The 17,489-nt window shown below is 45.9% G+C and overlaps 1 protein-coding gene across 1 annotated transcript; it reads right to left on the bottom strand.

The window, feature by feature from the left end:
- Nucleotides 1-7,737: 7,737 nt before the first annotated feature.
- LOC129519941 (NADH dehydrogenase [ubiquinone] iron-sulfur protein 4, mitochondrial-like) lies at nucleotides 7,738-8,394 on the bottom strand. The gene has a single exon (XM_055340780.1). It carries the CDS (start codon nucleotides 8,379-8,381, stop codon nucleotides 8,025-8,027), a length of 357 nt encoding a protein of 118 aa, XP_055196755.1. The 5' UTR covers nucleotides 8,382-8,394; the 3' UTR covers nucleotides 7,738-8,024.
- Nucleotides 8,395-17,489: the final 9,095 nt, after the last annotated feature.

Raw genomic sequence — 17,489 nt, 5'->3', positions numbered from 1 at the left:
CCATGGTTGATTATTTACTGGACCACATTCTTGATTCTTTCTTTTCTGAAACCTCTCTACCTCCAAGATTCCTCCCAGACCACAATCTCCGCAGACATTCCCCATCCCTGTTAACTATAACTTGCTCCCTTACCACCCTGAAGCTCCACTTCCTCTGCCCTCCGCATTTTTCTGGTTCTTGTGATCCTCCTCTCATTTTTCTGGAAACCATTCTTCCACCAATGCTGCCTTTCCGGGGGCCACCCACCACTCCATAGCTTTTCTTCTGGAGCATCTCCACCCCACCTCTCCTTTTGTCTTCCTCCCTTGCTGCCACCATTAACCTCACCCCAGGGAAATCTTCCCCTCTGCAACCCCACCCCCCAGCCTGACCTGAGAATGAGACCAGCTCCCTCTTTGCTGTTCCCAAATACAGGTGCACAAACACTTTGTATTCTAAGGACTCATCTGCCAGTAACTCTACAGAAAGAGAAGGAATCAGCTAACAAATATGGGCATATTCTGAGTTCCAGCTCTCATGGGCACTGTTTTCCAGCTCTGCTCTTATTTCTGAGCCTTTCCTCCAAATATCTTTCAGAGGACTTGCCTGAATTGGTCACCAGATGATGTAGCCCCTCAACCTCCAGTGAACAGCTTGGGAATCCCAAGTGGTTTTGAGGGGGCTTATTCCTCCCTGTCCTGGAATAAGCCCTCCAATGCATTTCTTCCTGTCTGCAAATTGCTAAATCCAGCCTTTTTTTTTTTTTTTTAAATCTTCATTCAAGCATATTTCAGTGAGGCAATTGACACTTCAATGTGTTCTTCTTAAAACAATGTCCCAATAAACGCCATGACAAGACTGGTACTTCCCAACTGCCCTATACCCTACCTGTGGGATTATGGAGGAAAAGGAGTGGCCAGGATGTTCCTGTGAGTGAGAATCCAAAGCAGTAGGAAAGTAGGAAAGGAGGGCAAACCATGTGTGGAAGGCTGCCTTGAGTAAAATTTTCCTCAATGGTTGCATCCAGGACAAACATGAGTTCCTTGCAGAGGCAGATGAACCCTGAAGCTAAAAGTTTAAGCTTCAGGGGCCCTCGCTTGCCAAAGCCCCTTCTAAGTCTCTAAGAGGGGTGCTAGCACTTGTTCACATGGTGTCCCATCCCCTCTGCTGCCTCAGACTTCAGCCAGAGTTGAATTTTCTGAAAGCTCAGGTTCACCCCGTACTGACAGCATCCCACCTGGAGCAGGCTTTAAATTGCTAAATTCAGCTTCTTCAAGAGACTTGAGAAGTGAGGGTGAAACTCCTAATATTAATATTAGGGTATTAATAACCTAGAGAGGGGTGCCTGGGTGGCTCAGTAGTTGAGTGTCTGCCTTCAGCTCAAGTCATGATCCTGGAGTCCTGGGATCGAGACTCACATCGGGCTCCCTGCTCAGTGAGGAGCCTATCTCCCTCTCCCTCTGCTGTTCCCCCTGCTTGTGCTCTCTGGCTCTCTCTCTGAGAAATAAATTAATTAAAATCTTAAAACAAACAAACAAACAAACCTGGAGACACTGTCATCTGAAGGGAGGTAAGTAGCACTGGATGAGTGTTTCAGCCTTTCCTCCTCTGGAGAACAACTCTAGGAGGCATTATGTGTAGTCAAGGTGTGATCTTGATAATGCACTTTGATATCGGCTTTTCCTTCTTCTGTTACCTTTCTGCTACCTTACTCCTAGTGTCACTTCCCAAATAAATGCCTGCACCTAATAGGTCTTTGTTTTAGGTTCTGCTTTCAAGAGGATACAACTGGAAGTGGCTCTAGAAAGCCAACCATCAGGATGGGATTCTGGAACTGGACAACATTTTTGGTCATTCAACAACAAGGGCCTGTTGTTCCTTTAGGTGGAGAGTGATAGCTCCTTGGGTGCTGAAGCATTAGAATTACTAAGATCTAGTGTGAATTGCAGTAAGGAATGGATGGAGGGGAATCGCTAGATCATGCAATATAACTTGAATGAAATGTGAGTAAGGGTGATTATAAGGATTTTGGAATTAGCTGCTTTTGCTAAGTGCCCAGGGAACCTTGAAGAAAAAGAATGGCGGGCTCCATTCAGCCAACTAATAATATAGGGCTCAGTGTGAAAGCTTCTGGCCTCCTTGGCACTGTTTAAAGAACTCTCCTCCTGGTGTTATAGGAAGACTATTGAAAACTGGGCCAAGTATTTAACCATATGGTGCCAGACCTGCTAGACTAAGGGCCCTGATAGGGAAGGAGTGAGACTTTGGAATCTGGGATCTGGACACTTGGGTGGTTATATCTGAAAATCTTGAACCCCCAGATTTACCTGAATCCTCTAACCAGTTAAAGAAGCCCTATGCCCTTGAAAGTAGCCTCCTCTTGGGGCACCTGGGTGATTCAGTGCTTGAGCATCTGCCTTTGGCTCAAGTCATGATGCCAGGGTCCTGGGATTGAGTCCCGCCTCAGACTCCCCACAGGGAGCCTGCTTCTCCCTCTGCCTATGTCCCTGCCTCTCTGTCTCTCATAAATTAAAAAAAAAAGGAAAAGAAAGAAAGAAAGAAAGAAAGGAGAAAAAGAAAGAAAAGAAAGTAGCCTCCTCTTGACAGAAAACTCAGGTGGAACTCCCACCTGAGGAGGATGCCCCTCCTGATCCCAACCTTTCGCCTCTCTTTGCCTCCAGATCAATAACTGAGGTCAGGGATCCCTGGGTGGCGCAGCGGTTTGGCGCCTGCCTTTGGCCCAGGGCGCGATACTGGAGACCCGGCATCGAGTCCCACGTCGGGCTACCGGTGCATGGAGCCTGCTTCTCCCTCTGCCTGTGACTCTGCCTCTCTGTCTTTCTCTGTGTGACTACCATGAATAAGTAAATAAAATCTTTAAAAAAAAATAACTGAGGTCAAAGTCTCAGCACAACATGAACAGGAAAATACAGGCCCACTCCGAGGAAATAGTTTACTCTGTGAAAGAATTCTAAGACTTGGCTAATATGTACTGACAGAAAAAGGGGAAATTGAGAAGTAGACTTGAATATATCAGAGCAGGGTGTGGGACGTAAAGCTGGATAGGGGGAGTTTACAGACATAGTATAAGACAACTTTTCCAAGAGTTGGGATTTAAAGTCCTGGAAGGGCTATATCAAGTCAACCTTATTATACTTGTGGCAAGGTTGTTCACCTCTTGAACACAACAGTGGCTACCATAAATGAGGTAAGGATGTTCCTACTGCCTTGGGGGGGTACTGAGGAAGTCCTGGCAATTCCCCTCTACCCCATCCCATCTGCCAAGATAGTAAACAGGAGCAATATTTCACTCCAGTGTTACTGCAGGATGGAGCCACCATCTACCACAGTGTGCCAGAGTAGTGGTCCCCATTTTATCTCTATCCAATTCACAGATAGAAGTGAGGGGCAGTGAAATAGTGCAAGGGCAGCTCCCCTCAGAGGGGGATAGGAGCCAGTGGATAAATGCTCCCACCTTCTTCCCTTTAGGCCGCACATTCTAAAAGACGTTATGTCTACTTCTCCAAGTCCCCAGAGGAATCAACTGCCCATTTCCGATAGTATTGTCTTCACCCCTATCTAGGCTGTTCCTTTTTCTATTTTATTCTCCCTGCTTCCTAGAATCATCTCTCAAATAAAGTATTAGCATCCAAGCCCTTATCACAAGCTGTATTTTGGGGGAGCCCAAATTAAAACACACAAATTTACACTTTTGTAAAATTTACAAAAAGTAAAAAATCTTTACTTCACTTGGCTAAGTCCACTCTTTCTTTCCTCTGGTTTTTCTCTTGTCTTCATGTTTGATGATGTTGGAATGGACTCCAGCATCTTTGGGATATGGCTAAGGGGAAGTTGAGCTTTAGTCTGGGTTTAACGAAATATAATTATGTGGTTGAGCCACTTGCCCAAAGTTATTGACAGTGGGTCCAGTGTGAAGAGGCTTCCCGCAGTGCTCCAACTACCCACTGCAAGAACCTAGTTCCCCGATACCGTGATACCAATGTGCAAGGCCAGAGATGAACATTTGATTTACTGCCACTGGGTGTATGTTTGTGATGAAGGATGAACTAGGCTTTTTTTTTTTTAAGATTTTATTTATTCATGAGAGACAGAGAGAGAGAGAAAGAGGCAAAGACACAGGCAGAGGGGGGGAGAAGCAGGCTCCGTGCAGGGAGGCTGATGTGGGACTCGATCCCAGGACCCCGGGATCACGCCCTGAGCCGAAGGCAGACGCTCAACTGCTGAGCCACCCAGGCGTCCCATGAACTAGGCTTTAAATGTACTTAATGTGTGTAAAATTCTTCCAATCACTAGGTCAGTACAATTGTAAGCAGACATTCTTGTTGGTACCTACGCATAAGGTAAGATCACTCTTAACAGAATAGCCTCGACAATTTGATATATACCTTTATATCTATACAGATACATTGTTTTCTTTTGTATAAGATTTATGTAAAATAGAATTTATTACAATTCCTGTGTTTGTAGGGTACAACCTGTACCAGTACCATAAATGGCGATTATATCTTTTTGTGAACTCACACCCGATGTATCAGCTCATGCCTTAGCATTTGTCTTGGGAGGTTTGGTGGCTCCAAACAAAACAGTGTACAAAACTGCCATCCATATAGCAAAATGGCCTAAAAAAACAAATGTTCTAGTGATGGAACTTTCACACATATTTACCCACAAATCCATGAATATTGAAAAAGAGTAATTTGATTGCATAAGTATGTGACTTTGTCCAATGTAGCAACTATTATTAAATGCATTTGAATTGCTCTTGTGTGTGCCTTAATTTCAGATTGATTTTGTATTCCTTCTCAGAATTACTGACCATATCATTTTTCAATGTGTGATATCTTAGTCTGCTTGGGCCACCATAATAAAATACCACACACTGGGTGACATAAACGACAGAAGTTTCTTTTTCTCACAGTTTTGGAAGCTAGAACTCCAACACCAAGGCTTTGGCTGGTTTGGTTTCTGGTGAGGGCTACATGCAGACTGCCAACTTCCCGCCATGTCTCCCACAGCCTTTCCTCGTGGGGGCACACAGAAAGAGAGAGCTTTCTGGCATCTTCTCTTACAGGGACACTTGTCCCATCAGATCAGAACCCCACCCTTATGGCCCCATTTAACCTTTATTATTTCCTTACTCCAGATTAGACACAAGTGGGGATTATGGCCCCAACATTTGAGCTTTGGGGGGAGGGGGTTCAAACATTCAGTTCATAACAGAAGAGAGTGAAGTATCCTAGAGGAGGCTGAAGCGGCAAGCTGGAAAAAAAAAAGAAATAGAGAAAGATTGGCAGAAGCTTCAAAATGTCAGAACTCTCTTATTTATATCACAAAGGAAACTAAAATTCTAATGATCCATCTGTTTATTGTAAATCTTCATCTTATATTTCATTAAGAAAACAAGAGAAGCAGGGATTGGAGTAATGAGTCTATAAGGCAAGGCTTGCCGAAGATTGCTGGCGGCCACCAGAAGCTAAGAGAGAAGGATGGAGCAGATGTTCCCTCAGAGGTTCCAGAAGGAGCCAAGTCTACCAGCACTTGGATTTTGATTTTTCTGGTCTCCAGATCTGAGATAATAAATTTCTGTTGTTTTAAACCAAGAAAGAAAGCAAAGGAAAGAAAGAGACAGAAAGTGAGAGAGAGAGAGAGAAGAAAGAAGAAAGGAAAGAAAGAAAAGAAAGAAAGAAAGAAAGAAAGAAAGAAGAAGAAAAAAAGAAAGGAGAGAGGGAAGGAAGGAAGAGAGAGAGAAAGAAAGAAAGGGTGAAAGAGAAAGAAGAAAGGGAAGGGAAAGGAAGAAAAAAATTAAAATAAAACCTTTTAACATAGGAAACCCTCACCTTCCTTCCACCACCAAATCTACCTGCCCCCTTGCAGTTGCCCCCACGTTCTCTGCCTGCATTCCTATTGGCCTGGATGAATTGCTGCTGTTCCCATCAAAGCCCAGTCCCTCCGTGTGGGCTCCAAATCCCATCTCCTCTGGCCTTCTCAAGGACTTCCTCTCAGTGACCCCCTCCTTCTGTGGCACTGACAGTGTTTGTCTTGCTTTTGGACCATTTCTGTGTAGCATTCAAACATGTTCTAGATCTCTCTTCATGAAAAGTGTTTTCCCTTAATCCCATGTTCCTCTCCACAGCAAAATTTATCGGAAGAATTTTCTATGCTCAATGTTGCCAGATTTTTCCATTCTCTACTAGCAACTGACTTCAGCCAGTTTTAACACTCCATGGAAACTGCTCTTGGCACGATCACCAATTATTTCCATGTTGTTAGATCCAAACTACTTTGGATCTTCTTAAGCTCTGTAACCTTTGACCTGGTTATTCAAGTCAACACTCTCCCAGGCCTCCCTGAGACTACATGATCTTGGTTTGCCTTCCACCTCACTAACACTTCTCAGCCTCCTCTTCTAGATCCTTCTCTTCTGCCTGAGCCTAAAATGTTGGAGTGTCCCAGGGCTCTTTATCTATATTCTCCCCCTATCGAATTATCTCATCCATTCTCATGGTTTTATATCTCATTTATATTATGATAAAATTCCCTGAGATCCATGTCCTTGTGTAATGTCCTCCCATATCACATCAGGGTTGGTCTATGAGATCAGGAAGAGATGGTACAAGTGCTTCTAAGACTAGGTCATAGTGTGGGTTCTGCCTCCTGCTCTCTCTTGGCTCTCTTGCTTTGGGGGAAGCTAGCTGCAAGTCCTGAGGACATTGGAGCCCCCTATGGAGCTATGCGTGCCTCTTGCCAATAGCCGGTAAGGAACTCAGGCCTCCTGCCAATAGCTTTGTGGTTTTGCCATCTTGGAAATGGATCCTCCAGCCCCCTCAAGCTTTCAAGTGACTGCAGCCTGAACTAACACCTTAACTGCAACTTTATGAGAGACCCAGAACCAGAATAACCCAGCTAAGCTGCTCCCAAATTCCTGACCAATGGAAACTGTGAGATAATAAGTGTTTGTTGCTTTAGGCTACTAGGTTTGGGGGTAATTCGTTATGAATCAGTAGATAACTAATCCAGCGCCTAAGTTTTCATCTCCAGCCTTGTCCACTCCACAGCTCCAAAGTCATATATCAAAGTACTATCTGAAATCAACCCTTAAATATCAAAAAACATTTCAAAATTAACAGGGGAAAACCAAGTCATGATTCAGAAAACCCCACTACTACTCAGTTTCTATTTCGGGAAAAATCTCTATCTCAGTAATGGTAAACAGAAGGAGTTAGAGGTCTCTGGATAAAGAAAGACAGGACATAGCCTTCTTGACTAAGAAAAGTCTTGTAGGCCCTCAGCCATCTTGTGACCTATACCCAACAAGCACTACTTGCCCAAAACACATTTCTTGCAGAACTTCCTGGGATATGTTGAAATTGCAAAATAGATCCCAGTAGATGATTCCAAGGGAACAAAACATGTAAGAACAAATAACTACTGTCAGGTCAAGCCCAATAAATTTGTGGTAAAACTCCCAGCTTTGATTCAGAGGTGAAGAGTGACCTGATGCACATTCTTGAGTTACCTTTCCACAATCTAACCCCCTTTGATCACTTAAATACCAGACCAACAGGAGCCAGAGAATTGATGATGCTCATCCTTGCTGGCCCTGTGACTTCGACCTAGACCCTGTCACCGTAAGATGACTTTTGCCCCAATTCCATGCTGAATACCCTATGGCACAAGCCCTTTCATGAATATGTATGTCCCTTTGGCCTAAACATTAACCCCCCCCCCCTTTTTTTTTGTGGTTAAAGGTCAAATTTATTAGAAGATTAAGAGATGTATTAAACCTGGACTATAAATACTGCACAGCTGACTTTATTCACAGTCAAGCACAGAGATATAGTCAGTGCCAACCTATTTTGTGGATACTCTTGTTCTTTTGTTCCAAGAAAAATTTGCACCGTAAGACTTGGACTTGGGTTTTGGAACCTTCCTCTCTTCAATGTCATAGCTCCATCCATTTTTTTTCTGCAAAAGCAGATGCATCTTCTTTAGTACTGAAGGTTAAAACATGTTGGACAAAGGGTCAGCCGTTGATGGCCCAACCCATCAAAGGATTTTCCCATCGCTCCCTGGTATCAAACTCCATCTTCCATTTCTTTGTGTTGTTTACTCCAGACTGCATGTTATTGCAAGCAGGAACAAAGATCCTGACTTTTCTAGTTTTGATATGCTCTTCTGGAACACCAGTTAAAGTAGTAATATCCAATTTTTCATCAAGTGTTATGAGTTGCGTGTCTCGAGCTTGGTCCTGTGCCAACCTCCATGTGGAAGTGCTTAATGACCTGGTAGGAACCCCGGAAACGGAAACGGCGGCTGCAGCCACGGCCCTTTTCCCCCACAGCATTCGCCTCAGCGCCGCTGACATGGAGACTGCCGCCATCTTGCTGCAGGCTAACCCCCGGTTTTGTTCAAGGAGGCACTGCTTTAGGAAATATCCCTGATGCTTTCTACTTGTGGCAGGTAAAACCCTTCCTTCTCCTATTCTTTGGCTTGGTTGTGTCTTTTGGCTCTGTACCTACCAAGAAGTGAACCCAGTTTTGGGTAACATAACGACTCAGCTTCTGAGGCCAGAAACTTAGGAGTTATGATTGATTCCTTCTCTTCCCTCACCTTCCACATCAATCCAAAATGAATCTTGCCTGTGCCTGTTTACAACCATATTGCTACTGCCTTCATCCAGACCAACCAGCATCTCTCACCTGGACTGATCATCTCCCTTTTTCCGTATGTGCCCATCCCACAAGAGCAACCACAGTGAATGATCTTTATAAAGATTATTCCATGTCACCCGGCTAAAACCCTCTACTGGCTTCCCAGTACACTATAGAATAAAATTCAAACTCCTTACCAGGGTCTACAAGGCCTTGCCTTGTGTGACTCAACCCTGCTAACTCTCATTCATTCATTCATTCATTCATTCTCTAAACATTGAACCATTTTTCTGGTCCTCAAATACTCCAAGCCCATTCCTGCCTTACAGACTTTATGTAGATTTCTCCGACAGTTTCTCCTTTCTCATTCTGGCCTCAGCGAAAACATCACCTCCTAATTAAGTCCTCCTCCACCAACTTCAAAATGCAATTACAATAACTAATCATGGTGGTCATTAGGGCTGTTCACCAAATATTTCCGGTTCTCTGCCTTTCTAGACACATGGTCTTGCCCCTCTGAAGTTAGGTGTGACAATGTAACTATTTTTGCTAAGTGGAATATAAATAGCAGACATTTAAGGGCCAGTGCCTGACCTGACACATCCCTTTTCCCTGACTTGGTGATCATGGAAGCATGAGGCACAATAAGGCTTCCATCAGCCTGAGTTCCTGAGTGAGTTAGGGTGATCAGTGCCCCCCTTCCAACCTGTGATGGATGTGTGGCAGAAGTGAGAAATTAACCTTTATTGTTTCAAACAACTGAGGCTTTGGAGCTGTTTGTTACCACAGCATAATTAGCCTAACCTGGCTGATACACTATGTGCCGAGTACTGGGTGCTTTATATGTATTAACTTATTTACTTCTCACAGTGACCCTGTGACATAGACACTATTGTGTTTTGCTTTTTTTTGTTGTTGTTTTTGTTGTTGTTGTTGGTTTTATCGGTGTTCAATTTGCCAACATATAGAATAACACCCAGTGCTCATCCCATCAAATGCCCCCCTCAGTGCCCGTCACCCAGTCACCCCCACCCCCCGCCCACCTCCCTTTCCACCACCCCTAGTTCGTTTCCCAGTTAGGAGTCTCTCATGTTCTGCATAGACACTATTGTTATCCTATGTTATAAATGCAGTGACTAAGGCACAGTAAAATTAAGTAACTTTTCTAATACCACAGAGCTAGTAACAGGCAGAGGTGGAATTTGAACTTAAGCATTCTTACGAAAGTTCTATCCATAGCTAAAAACATGTTCTGTTTTATGTTACTGAAAGCTGTGCTTAGAAAGGAGATCCTGATATAATGGCAACATGGGGCAATCTCAAAAACGTTATGCTGAGTGAAAGAAGCTAGACACAAAAATCACCCTGTGTAATTCTATTAGTGTGAAACTCTAGAAAGGCCAGATCTAACCCATAGTGACACAAAGCAGATCGGTGGTTGCTTGGGCTAAGCATGAGGACAGGATTCCCTAGGAAGGGTCAGAGGGTTCCAGATTTATATTTGTAGTCACTCTGTAGTTCTGTCTCTCAAACACTTTCAAACTCATGCTGTAACAGGAATCGACAGAGCTATGGGTTTTTTTTTTTTAATTAATTTTTTTTATTTTTATTTATGATAGTTACACACACACACACAGAGAGAGAGAGAGACAGAGACAGAGACATAGGCAGAGGGAGAAGCAGGCTCCATGCACCGGGAGCCCAATGTGGGACTCGATCCTGGCTCTCCAGGATCGCGCCCTGGGCCAAAGGCAGGCGCCAAACCGCTGCGCCACCCAGGGATCCCAGAGCTATGGGTTTTATTGTATATTCATACATATATAGACAAAAGGGAACTGTCTGTTTTTATCCTCAGGGCTGACGAATACATATATGAATACAAGTATTTACATCTTTTAGGAATACAGAGATATCACATGATGTTTCAATTGCTATTTTATCTTTTTTTTAAGTAATCTCTACACTCAAGATGGGGTTCACACTTACAACCCCAAGATCAAGAGTCCCATGCTCTACTGACTGAGTCAGCCAAGTGCCCTTGGTATTTCAATATCAATACTGAGGCAACAGTTATAAAGTGCAACAACCAATTAAAATAACATATTTTAGAAGTTAAAGATTATTTTTAGAAGTTCCAAAAAAATTGTCTTTAAGTTCAGTGTCTTAGAAGGCTCTTCCCCAATCTTGCAGAAATAATTCAAGGACAGTTTTATTGATTATTTAAGACAAACTCTTGAGGTATAGCTTACATATAATAAAATGCATACCCATTCTAAGTGTACAGTTTGATTAGGCTTGGCAAATGTATACACCTGAATACCCACACCACCATCAAAAGGTAGAGCTTTGCCACTACTCCAAGCAGGTCCCTCTGACCCTTCCTAGGCAATCCTGTCCTCACGCTTGGTCCCAAGCAACCACCGATCTGCTTTGTGTCACTATGGGTTAGATCTGGCCTCTCTAGAGTTTCACACTAATAGAATTACACAGGATGATTTTTGTGTCTAGCTTCTTTCACTCAGCATAACGTTTTTGAGATTTCCCCATGTCGCCATATATATCAGGATCTCCTTTCTAAGCACAGCTTTCAGTAACATAAAGCAACACGTTTCAGCTATGGACAGAGCTTTCATAAGTATTTCCAAGTCCACACATCATTAGGATAAGATTCTTTGAACCAGTTTTATGACATGGAGCCATGTCCACTCATCTGCAGTTGCTAGAAAGAGGAGACATACCCTTCCTGAAATTCCTTTCCTCCTGCTGCATTCCTAAGACCCAATATCAGCTTTCCACCATCACCTAACTGAAAAAGGTTTAACTGAAAAGAGCTAAAAAAAAAAAAAAAAAAAAAAAAAGAAAAAGAAAAGAAAAGAAAAAGAAAGAAAGAAAGAAAAGAAAAGAGCTCAAAACTGACTACATGGGAAGAAGAAAAGCAGAAACTAATTTTAAGGGGTCCCTGGGTGGCGCAGCGGTTTGGCGCCTGCCTTTGGCCCAGGGCGCGATCCTGGAGACCCGGGATCGAATCCCACGTCGGGGTCCCGGTGCATGGAGCCTGCTTCTTCCTCTGCCTGTGTCTCTGCCTCTCTCTCTCTCTCTGTGTGTGTGTGTGACTATCATAAATAAATAAACATTTAAAAAATCATAAATAACAATTTAAAAACAAGAAACTAATTTTAAGCGAGAGGAATAAGGGGGCATGTAACGTTCTCCTCTGATGAACCTGCTATAAATTAGCACCCTCTCCAGTCACATGTCCCTGATTTATCCGAGACACGGGTCACAGTCCGAAGTGACGTCGCTCGCATCCCTTCTCCGACTACTCGCGGTAGACTGGACAGGCCTTCGCGAGCACCCGCATCCCTCCCCGGGGGAGGAGCCTACGCTCTCGCCCTCAGCGAGGCACCCGTGGCCTCGTGGTGCACTTTGGCCAGGTCCGGCCTTGCGGGGACGCACGGCCCCAGCTCGCTGGAGCGCAGCCTTCCCTCCCCGACGCTGCTGGCCGCCCGCCCGGCCCCCCGCCCGGCCCCCGCCCGGCCCCCCGCCGTGGAGGAGCCAGAGCCGCGAGCAGCAGCTGGAGCGGGGCCCGCGCGGCCGGCGCCCCCATCGGGCCTGCCCCCGTTCGGCAGGTGGACTGTTGCCGTGCTCCGCCTTGGGCCCCAGCACCCGGCGCCCGCCTGTCAGGTGGCTCCTGAGCTGTGCTCGCGGCGGAGGCTGCGGGGCATCCCGGGGCGGAGCCAGGCCGGCGTCTGGCCGTCCCCGTCCCCGTCCCCGGCATCGCGGGCCCCCGGGGGCCGTACACGGGGCGCTCCAGCCTCCTGCCACCAGGGAGGGACCGGGAAGCCCTGGCCACGAGCTGGGCCCGAGCCAGGCCCGCGGCCCCGTCGCCTCCTGGGCCTGGGCCTGGGCCTGGGCCTGGGCCTGGGCCTGGGCCGGGTTCGCAGGGACGCCTCGCCCACCGGCCTCTCGCCGGACCTCGCTGGGCCCTTTCCTTTCCTGTATCTCATCCGCCGTCACCACGCGCCCGCCAAAGGCCCTTTGCTCCCGGCCGGGGCCGCTCCCGGCTCAGCGCGGCCGCGATGCCGCCCACGTTGGCCTCGGGGGCTGCGGGGGCTGCGGCGTCCTGCGTCCGGTCTCCGCGTCGCCACCTAAGCTCAGCTCAGACGCCAGCTCTTGGGTTTCCCCTCGGGAGGACCCTCTCCCCTGCCCCCACCTGGGCGCCGCGCCCCAGGTGGGAGCCAGCGGAGCATCACGGGCAGCGGAGAGCGGGGCGTGCGGCGGGCCCACCGCATTGCTATGGCTTGGGCACGATTGTGACAGCGACCCCCGAGGGCAGAAATCCTGCGAAGGGGTCCTCTCCGGGGATCCTGAGGGGATGAAGGCCCAGAGAGGTAAAATGACTCGTCCAGTACACCCCAAACTGCATTTACCGTTGTTGATGGCACCTCCACTCCTTTTCCCAAATCACCTACATTCCAAAGGCCTGTCTGATGTTCAGAAAGTACTAACGGAGTCTGCTTCCCCTTGTGGCGGGGAGAGCACAGGAAACGTCCCTGCAAAGATTGTATGGTCACAGCCTGGAGCTTCACAGCAAGTCACAGGACACTCAGCTGGTCAGAGCACAAGGGCGAGACTTCCTTTTTTTTTTTTTCAATAGATGAATTTTATTGTATTTTTTTTTAATTTTTTATTTATTTATGATAGAGAGAGAGAGAGGCAGAGACATAGAGGGAGAAGCAGGCTCCATGTACCTGGAGCCCGACGTGGGATTCGATCCCGGGTCTCCAGGATCGTGCCCTGGGCCAAAGGCAGGCGCTAAACCGCTGTACCACCCAGGGATCCCAATTTTATTGTATTTAAACAGTATCTCAAATAGGCCTTGGGACTCATGTGGCATCTTCTTGTTTCTCTAGCTGGACAACCTCAGATCTTTTTCATCAATCCACTAATCAATTCCTTTTTGAGAGGCAGATAACACCTAAAAATTTTCCAATAGCCTTGTGATTAACTGTTAGAGCTTGCTGAATCAATGAAGGTGAATTTGGTACAATTTTTTTTATGGAGGTTAAAATTCACAGCGAAGGATATTAAGTGTTTGCTAAGTCTATCCCTTTTACCACCCAACATCAATATCCACTTTCCTCCCATACTTCAAGTAGGATGCCATTATTACCCCAAATGCTGTCCCCCCAGTCCCAGAACAGCCATGTGGGCTACACACTCTGCTATAATCCAGTGTAAGAGGATTTTTTTTTATTCAGCTTTTATTTTTTAATGAAACATAGTCCAGTAGTTCCAAGATACAAAATTAATCAGTTCTGAAGTGATTAATGACAACAGCACACCAATCAGTCCTTCCTTCGGGGAACAGTCTCCTCCCTGATGCCCTCCTTAGTCACAATGCAGATTCTGAGTACATCCCCAGTGTACACATCCCTCTCTGCTGCAGAAATGAAGACGTCTTTCACAAGCCGCATGGCTCTGTCCAAGGACAGCAGGACATGCTCCACATTCTGCATGTTCTTAAAACCAACCTGGCTGTCAAGCAGCAGCTGGAGCATGGCACTTGCTGAGCCTCCAGCCTTGAAGGAGTCTCTCTGATAGGACCCTACTGGGCCGAAGCTGTACACAGCCTATCTCTCAGCTCTGCCTCGGTGTCCCTTAAGCACAGATTTGGGTGTAGGATTTTCACAGCACATTCGGAAGTCACTCTTTGGTGGAAGTCACACCACCTCCACACCCTCCATCTGCCCTCTTGCTTTCTCTGTACCTTCCCTGTCCTTCTGTCTTCTCTTCCCACCTCTTACCTGGAGTGGGGACTTGAAAGAGGAGGGGCTGAGCAAGGGGCTGGGGTGCTGCTCCCATAATGCTGCCAGAGCCCCTGGGCTGATTCCTTGAGTATCTCCTTGAGGATCCCCCTTCCCAAGGCCCTGCTCCTGAAGGGGATCCCCCTTGGGCCTGTGGGCTCCATGGATGCAGCTGGCAGAGCTGGTTCCTGCCCCCTGGTGCTGGTCTAAGGCACAGCTGGTCGTCCAGGGCAGCCGGCCCTTGGCCCTCCTCCCTCTTCTGGTTTTGTGAGGAGTGGGTGGGGTGCTACTGCCTGGGTCCTCCTTCTTGCTCCCTGAAGACCAGCCTGGGGGGCCCTTTCCCATTGGCCTTGGAAGGCAGCGTTCACAAAGCAGTGAGGGATTCATGTCTTACTCACAAGGGTTTGTCTCATTTACCTTCTTCCAGTTAAGGATTCAAAAGATAAGTTGGGACTTGGGAAGCTCACGGTGCCTCTCCTAAGTGGTCCAGGAATGTTGTCCTTCAGCTCCCGTCATCTCAGGGGCTTGGTCTGGGGCCCTCTCCCCTTTTTGCCTCTTCCAACTCCCAGCTAAATAGAAAGCCCTCGGGGATCCCTGGGTGGCGCAGCGGTTTGGCGCCTGCCTTTGGCCCAGGGCGTGATCCTGGAGACCCGGGATCAAATGCCACGTCGGGCTCCCGGTGCATGGAGCCTGCTTCTCCCTCTGCCTGTGTCTCTTGCTTTTCTTTCCAGTTGATCTCTACACTGACGACATCCCTCTGCAGCTTTCCTTTGGGCCTTTCACAGTGACCATCCATTCAGAGTGATAACATTTTCTGGAATGTAGACAGTCTGGTTACTGAAAATGGTCTTTATTCTCACAGTGGGTTCAGCAAAGAGAGCACCATAAAGATTATTTTTTAAACAGTTTTATTGAGATAAAATACCACATAATTCATTCATTTACAGTATACAATGCAATAATTTTAGTATATTCCCAGAAGTGTGTGACTATCATTGCAATTAAGTTTGAAACATTTTCATGACCTTGAAAGGAAACTGTGCTCTTTGCTTTCTTTTTTTTTTAAGTTGGTCTGCTTTTCTTTACTTTTTCTTTCTTTCTTTCTTTCTTTCTTTCTTTCTTTCTTTCTTTCTTTCTTCTTTCTTTCTTTCTTTCTTTCTTTCTTTCTTTTTCTTTCTTTCTTTTTCTTTCTTTTTTAAGATTTTACTTATTTATTTGAGAGAGAGCACAAGCAGGGGGAGCAGCAGAGGGAGAGGAACATGCCTAGGGGAGCCCAGGGTACTTCGGGGAATCAGAGGTATTCTTCAAGGTCAGCCACAGGACAGGCATCTGCTAAGGAAGCACATGGAAGCTCTGCTTGGATCCTGACCCTAAGGAGGCAGCTTGTCAAACTGATCCACTTCTTATGACTTCACCTTTAGGGAGGGTCAATAACCAGGAATCTGAAAGCCCAGCATAGTGGGTTGAATAGTTCCCCTGAACTATTCAATTTGGGGTTCCCCTGAACCCCAAATTCATGTCTACTCACGAGTTCAGAATGTGACTGTATTAGTTTTCTAGGGTTTCTATAATGAAGTAAGTATTACTCTAGCAGCTTTCTGGTGATTCTTTGGAGTTTTCTAAATATAGAATCCCACCATGCATGAATAGACATAGTTCTACATCTTTCCAATTAGGGTGTCTTTTATTTCTTTCTCTTGTCTAATATATGCTGTATAGAACTTTTTGTACTATATTGAATAGCAGCAGTAAAAGCAGGAATCCTTGTCTTTTTCCTTATCTTAAATGACAGACTTTCAGTCTATGAATATGATGTTAACTGTGGGTTCCTCATAAATACCTTTTATCTAGCAAATAATCAATATTTAAAATTTTTGTTCACATTAAGATACTCTGGTGGGTTTTTTTGGTTTTTGTTTTTAAAATTTTATTTATTTATTTATTCATGAGAGATACAGAGGCATAGGCAGAGGGAGAAGCAGGCTCCCTGCAAGGAGCCCGATGTGGGACTTGATCCCAGGACCCCAGGATCATGCCTGAGCCCAAGGCAGATGCTCAACCACTGAGCCACCCAGGTGCCCCTGATCTATAATCTTCTTTTCTTGTGATGTCTTTTTTTTTAATTTTTATTTATTTATGATAGTCACACAGAGAGAGAGAGAGAGAGAGGCAGAGATACAGGCGGAGAGAGAAGCAGGCTCCATGCACCAGGAGCCCAACGTGGGATTCGATCCCGGGTCTCCAGGATCGCGCCCTGGGCCAAAGGCAGGCGCCAAACTGCTGCGCCACCCAGGGATCCCTCTTGTGATGTCTTTATCTGGCTTTGGTGACTTAGGAAGTATGCCCTCTTCAAGTTTTTGGAGGAGTTTAAGAAGCATTGGTGTTAATTCTTTAAATGTTTGTTAGAATTTACCTGTGCAGCCATTTGGCCTAGGACTTGTTGGGAGATTTTTGATTATTGATTCAGTCCCTTGCTATACATATGTTCAGATTCCCTATTTCTTCTTGAGTCAGTTTAAATTTTTTTTAATTTTTATTTATTTTATGATAGTCACATAGAGAGAGAGAGAGAGAGAGGAAGAGACATAGGCAGAGGGAGAAGTAGGCTCCATGCACCGGGAGCCCGACGTGGGATTCGATCCGGGGTCTCCAGAATCGCGCCCTGGGCCAAAGGCAGGCGCCAAACTGCTGCGCCACCCAGGGATCCCCTTGAGTCAGTTTATATAATTTGTATGCTTTAAGGAATTTGTCCATGTCTTCTAGGTTATTTAATTTGTTGACATACAACTGTTTATAGTATTCTCTTATAATCCTTTCTTTTAAAAAATTTTATTTATTTATTCATGAGAGACACACAAAGAGAGGCAGAGACATAGTCAGAGGGAGAAGCAGCCTCTATGCAGGGAGCCCGAAGTGGGACTTGATCCTGGGACTCCAGGATCACGCCCTGGGTCAAAGGAAGGTGCTAAACCACTGAGCCACCCAGGGGTCCCTATAATCCTTTTTTTTAAAAAAAAAAAAAAAGATTTA

This window comes from Nyctereutes procyonoides, unplaced genomic scaffold (assembly GCF_905146905.1).
Source record: "Nyctereutes procyonoides isolate TBG_1078 unplaced genomic scaffold, NYPRO_anot_genome, whole genome shotgun sequence".
In the NCBI taxonomy this organism is placed as follows: domain Eukaryota; kingdom Metazoa; phylum Chordata; class Mammalia; order Carnivora; family Canidae; genus Nyctereutes; species Nyctereutes procyonoides.
The sequence above is the reverse complement of the archived record's forward strand: the minus strand, read 5'-3'. Positions and strand labels throughout refer to the sequence as shown.